Below are 6,496 nucleotides of genomic sequence, written 5' to 3' on the forward strand. Positions count from 1 at the left end.
TTTTTTTATTGTGTTCTGTACAGTACAGTTAGCTCACAGTAAAGTACAGTACAGTTAGCTCATTGTGCAGCTTTGCGTTAAATTCATATAGATAAACATTTTATACCTGACATGTTCATGTTTTTATGATATTAGGTAATTTCTCAACCAAATAAGTGATTGTTATGGATTCAGTAAACAATGACTAATGTAAAAACTCGTGATATGATACCAGCTGGGCGTAGCCTAGTGGTTAACATGTTGGAGTATGGATTGAAGAGTACGAGATTTGGTGCCATTGAATGTAATTTGCATTTTAACCTGAGAACGCATTATAAAAGTGAAGGTCAGTCATATTACCCTGTTCAAAACACTCGTGGCTATATATTATTTTCCAACAGAAAATATATATAACATAAAAAGTTGACGATTTAATTATAATATATTTATTTACATTCACTTTCAACCTGGTTTAAAGAAGTTGGGGACATTATATTTCTATGGTAAACTAGTCTTAACGAGAAACTGAAAGCAAGTAAAATTCGTAGTTTTTAGGCATTCCATGAGCAATTGTAAATAAACAAATAGACTAACAAAGTATTCAAATAATCATACTTTCATGTAATAAATATTGTTTTAATTAGAACGATATCTAAGAGCTACCATGAAACGACATTTAACTTCGATGCATTAGAGCTACCATGCAACGACATTTAACGTCGATGCGTTAGTTTTATTTAAAATGTTAACTATTTTATTGACGAGTCAAAATACGTGCTTTACATTTGTTTATGCATGCCATAAGAATATAAACAATAGGTCACAAATATAGAATACTGATACGTGTTTTAAATATTTAGTGGAACCTTCAAGCTGTTGATTTGGTTTAGCCATATATCTATCATAGTAGAACGTCTACATAAATGCATGAAATAAGAAAATACAAAATACATCATAAATATAGATCACACAAACGCCTGACAGTTCTTTACCATAATACAGCTAGATAAAGAAAATTACTGGATAAACCGTCTTGCTTAAGGGGGTTGTTAAAACATTACTTAGATGCTTAAGAGACATACAATGACAAATATACTATAGTATTCTGGACTTAGTATGTTCTTTTTTTTCATTCATAGGTCCTGGAGAACAAGACATAGTAAACAAGTAAGTAATGTGCTTATTAATCGTATATAAATACATTCAAAACATATTTCTTAAATCCTATTTCACTTATTGTATACTATTTGATTGATTTCACAGCAACAGTTAAAGGTTGGATGCGCAAATGTGTAGTTATTGAACCTTTCAAACTTAAGACGTTATTGTTTAACATGTATAATTAATTATGAATGATCATTTTGGATCTGTGGTAGTGATTTAGTCTCTTAACGTTTTTCTACATGAGAACAGCTACCTCATGGTTTTACTTCAAGTGGAATATGAGCTTTATGTTTCGTTAGGAGACTTGTCCCGAGGAATACTTTTCCTTTGCCTGTAAGATTACCACCAGTTTCATTGATAGAACCTCTCCAGTAATGATGACTAGATAGCCTGTATGGTATAGAACATCACCAGTAATTATAATTAGATAGCCTGTATGGTATAGAACATCACCAGTAATGATAATTAGATAGCCTGTATGGTATAGAACCTCACCAGTAATGATAATTAGATAGCCTGTGTGGTATGGAACCTCACCAGTAATGATAACTAGATAGCCTGTGTGGTACAGAACCTCACCAGTAATGATCACTAGATAGTCTGTGTACTATAGAACCTCACCAGTAAGGATAACAAGATAGCCTGTGTGGTATAGAACCTCACTAGTAATGATAATTATATAGCCTGTGTGGTATAGAACCTCACCAGTAATGATAATTATATAGCCTGTGTGGTATAGAACCTCACCAGTAATGATAATTAGATAGCCTGTATGGTATAGAACATCACCAGTAATGATAACTCGATAGCCTGTGTCGTATAGAACGTCACCAGTAATGATAAATTCCTGTTGGATTCTGAATATCACGTCACTGTATGCTCTAAGTTGAGCAGCATGAAGAATGTTCTCTTGTGCACTAAATGTGTGGACCTTCCAAATCTTTTCTTCGTTCTTGTTAGATTTGTTTGTAATGTGCAGTATATGTGGTTTAGTTAGTACGAGGTGCATCTGATTGTACGTCTCTAATACCCTTAGCGTCCATTGAGTGACAACTTTGTTTTTGCTCATCTTGTGCTGTAGATGTTTCTGCAAAGCTAAGGTTATGTTTTCTACTATAGGCTTTGTAACAAATATGTTATACACTACCAATTTATTGTGTAACACTGAAAGATCTGTCACATGAACTTAGTATGGACTTTGTAACAAGACATATGATACAATAACGATTTATTGTGTAGCGCTGAAAGTTCTGTTACACGAACAAGGGTAAGTTTTGTAACAAGATCTGTGACACTCTACCGATTTACTGTGTATCTCTAAAAGGTCTGTCACATCATGTATAGTGCGAATAAAGATACTGTTCTGACGTTTCTGGATAGCACTTTCTAAACCTCTATTCTGTGCATTTGATAGTTTTTCACTCTTGTGCTTTTGGCATAAGATCCACTGAGCCCACTTTGTTGTCAGTTTTAGCTTTTTTTCGAGTCAGCAGTTTAAGTGGGCTTCAGCTCAAGCTATTGTTAATGTGTAATCTGAAGCTATTACTTTATCGGTATCTAATTACTGATATTGAAGTTCATCTTGTAAGCAGAACCAGAAAATAATGCAAAACATTTTTCGGATAAAACTGGAATATAAGTTAAGATATTTGTTGGAACAAACACTGACATGTACTCCTTAATCAACCTGTAGGTGAAGAAAAAAATGAAAAATTAGAAGTACTCATCAATATAATTAAAAAAAAGAATTAGAAAAAAATGCAAAACATTTTTCGGATAAAACTGGAATATAAGTTAAAATATTTGTTGGAACAAACACTGACATGTACTCCTTAATCAACCTGTAGGTGAAGAAAAAAATGAAAAATTAGAAGTACTCATCAATATAATTAAAAAAGGAATCAGAAAAAAATGTTAATGGTTACGTGATATACTAAACCTAAAGTTACAATATGTTTCTGTCTGTTGCTTCATTTTCATTTTGTTAAAATAATATAATATAAAAAGTTTCAATAATATCAAACCATTATTGAAAGAAGTTATATATGAAAATCGAGGTACATATATAATATGATGCCAAGAATTAAGTTCATGCTTTAAAAAACTTATTATTAAGACTAGACCAAACACTTAAAGAGATATAAGCGATTATTTCCATTTCACCTTTTTCACAGAAACAAGCCCAGCAATATCTAATATTCACATATGTGTTGAGATATCAAGGAATTCGATATTTCTTATAAATACCTGAAATATGTTACAGTTACCATAGAAACTGCCATTTTAACAAGTCACCACTTCACTTGCCAAGAGTATAACAGGCTTAAATTGTTCATTAAGGTCACAGGTATTAAAATATACACACTGTATATATAAACACATTTCTATGGAGTTGGACCAAAGTCGATCAATTCTGTTCAGCTTGCCACTCTTTATTGTGAGCATGTTGATATGTTTTGCATTAATATTTGGTAAAAGTATAATCTTAACATACTGGTTGGTAAAGATGTACACAATCAGTGTGAATATTTTACCATATTTTGCTGGACGAGAAAGATCTGCTAGTTTAACAGGTTTTCTGAGAGAAGGCTCATCTGCTATTACAACAGACTTTGACTTCGCTTTGAAGCAGGTAGGGTGTATCTCGTAAAGCGTCACTGTCTGGTCGCTTTGAAGCAGGTAGGGTGTATCTCGTAAAGCGTCACTGTCTGGAAGTGACTGAAAAAAAAAGCAGTTGTTTCTCTTTAAAGTGTAGAAACTTGTTATTACATTCTTCCCTATGTTTTATTTTTAATTTTGTCTTTGATTAAGAATCTCCTCTTTATGCAAACAAAGGAGCAAATAATATTTGATAAACTTATTTATAACTTTGCAATTCTCTTAAATGAAACTGGACAATGCTTTCTAAAAACTCACTACGAAAAGAAACTTAATTGTAGATTTTGTTCGAGTATTTTTATCTCTAGCCATTTCATTTCATCTGCAGTATTAAATAACCCCATATATTTTTTTCCTGTCCTTTCTCAGCAGAATTATAGCTTAGATTCTCACTGCACAGCTAACTTGAACTTTTTATTACATAAACTACAGACAGTCTGTCTAATACCATGAGTAGATGTTTGTAGAAAAACGTCGTCTTATGGAATATGCGTCTTTTGTGTTTTCAGTTCCACTATCACTGGGGGCTGTTATTGGAGTCCTTTTTGATACAGTTTCTAAAATCAACACATTAGTATTATCCCCGAGTAATAACATTTGATCATTTCCAAGTTGAACAGTCAGGAACAAACATGGCTATTGCTTCATATTTTGCGTCGTTATTGGTGAAGACGGACGTTTCTCTTGGATGACTGCTAGATGAAATCGTAGCGATCAAAGCTCAAAAACATTTCATTCTAAGGCCAGATTTGATTCCAGACGTTTTGTTAGCGCCAGTGCAACGCCTGTTAAAGTATATAGCATTTTATTCTTCCTTTATACTTAGATCTTTTACAGTATACCCTAAAACGTAATTGCTGATTAAATAATTTTAAGCCAACGCTAAAAACCAAGGAAATGTATATATTTTTTTCATGTTACAGTTCGAACAGAATAGAATTTTGGTAATAAAATCCAGAATTTCCCTGCCTCATTGTCTTCAAATGACAATTATGAATGCTGTTTTTAACAAACCCACAAATATACATTGAGGTTTGTTTCGTGTGATCTATTAGCAAAAATATATAACTTAGAAACTGCTTGAGGTCAGGTAGATTAATAGTTATTAGAAAATCATAGCTAAGTATCTACATTCACGTGTTCGACCTTGACTTGGTCAGAAAATTTTGTGCTTAAGAAACAAAACGATTTTGTTATTAGTCTGGAATTTAGTTGTAATTGAAGAGAATTGTCAGAATAGAGACTTTGATGGCCAGCATTTCTTATTAATTGTCAGAATAGAGACTTTGATGGCCAGCATTACTTATTAATTGTCAGAATAGAGACTTTGATGGCCAGCATTACTTATTAATTGTCAGAATAGAGACTTTGATGGCCAGCATTACTTATTAATTGTCAGAATAGAGACTTTGATGGCCAGCATTACTTATTAATTGTCAGAATAGAGACTTTGATGGCCAGCATTACTTATTAATTGTCAGAATAGAGACTTTGATGGCCAGCATTACTTACTAATTGATATAAAGACGGTTTTGGTAGACTTATCAGTACGTTTTCGTTTTTGTGTAAATGCTTTTGTCTAGAAAAATTGGAGTTGTATGTATACGTTGCTTCTTATCACCATACACAACTTTTAAATTAACATTATGTTTCCTGACTGCAAGGTTATATTGCATCAATATTGTTAAAGTAAGAGACGTAGCTTGAAACAATAGATGCTGCTTTAAGACAGGCTTCATGTTCCGACAACCAAGCAAGTTGATCTATTTTACTTGCCTCCTGTTAGGAGCTAATAAATTTCTTATAATAGACGTACGATGCCATATGGCAATCAATCTACGATAGTCCTTTAACTTACAATTATATTTACTTTATTCTAAAACCAATCTTCCCTATTGGTTCCAATTCTGTACGATCTTATTTTCACATCAACACGTTTATAGATTAGAAAATAAACAATATGGTTTTAAAATATCTATCTGTGTACATATCATATTACGTTCGTGGTTATTAAATGTAAATTTACTTTATTCGTTTATACAGAACATTATGGTTTAGAGTCCTACAATATTCAAGTATGATACATTTATATATATAGTATAAATATATATAAAACTAAAATTTTCAGAGTTCTTTTCACATAAGCTGAAAAGTTATTTTTGATTTGTTCTCATTTTGTCTTTTCTTTATTATAGACTCTCAGTTCTTGTATGAGTGGGCAAACTAGTGGATATACTGGGTGTTTGAAATATCGAAAGACATAGTGTGCGGAAATGTTTAATGTATACCATAGTATAAAACATACTCATAAAAGTTTATGTCTATCGATTGAAAAGGAGAACTAGCATAATAACACACAAACATAATAAATGCTGGCTTTCATCCATTGCATGGTTCTTTGATATTTTATAAAACAACTGTCATATCTGATGTTTAGGCCAAACTTTGTTATACGTTTTGTAATTGTGAACGACATCTAAAATACTATGAGTCTTTTTAAGAAAGCCACATTTCTCGATATTTAATTAGTGAGGAACATGAATGGATTACTGGGATTACATCCCCGTCACACCAAACATGCCCGACCTTTCAGCCGTGGGGGCGTTATAATATGACAGTCAATCCCACTATTCGTTGGTAAAAGAGTAGTCCAAGAGTTGGCGGTGGGTGGTGATGACTAGCTGCCTTCCCTCTA

The 6,496-nt window shown here is 32.5% G+C and overlaps 1 protein-coding gene across 1 annotated transcript in view; it reads left to right on the forward strand.

The window, feature by feature from the left end:
* The window catches only part of LOC106468019 (synaptogenesis protein syg-2-like), a 63,150-nt gene that overhangs the window by 33,720 nt on the left and 22,934 nt on the right, over positions 1-6,496 (forward strand). The window contains exon 9 of the mRNA XM_022396320.1: positions 1,119-1,146. Coding sequence (XP_022252028.1) covers positions 1,119-1,146 — 28 coding nt within the window. The remainder of the gene's footprint in view (positions 1-1,118; positions 1,147-6,496) is intronic.

This window comes from Limulus polyphemus, unplaced genomic scaffold (genome assembly GCF_000517525.1).
Source record: "Limulus polyphemus unplaced genomic scaffold, Limulus_polyphemus-2.1.2 Scaffold2834, whole genome shotgun sequence".
Taxonomy (NCBI): Eukaryota; Metazoa; Arthropoda; class Merostomata; order Xiphosura; family Limulidae; genus Limulus; species Limulus polyphemus.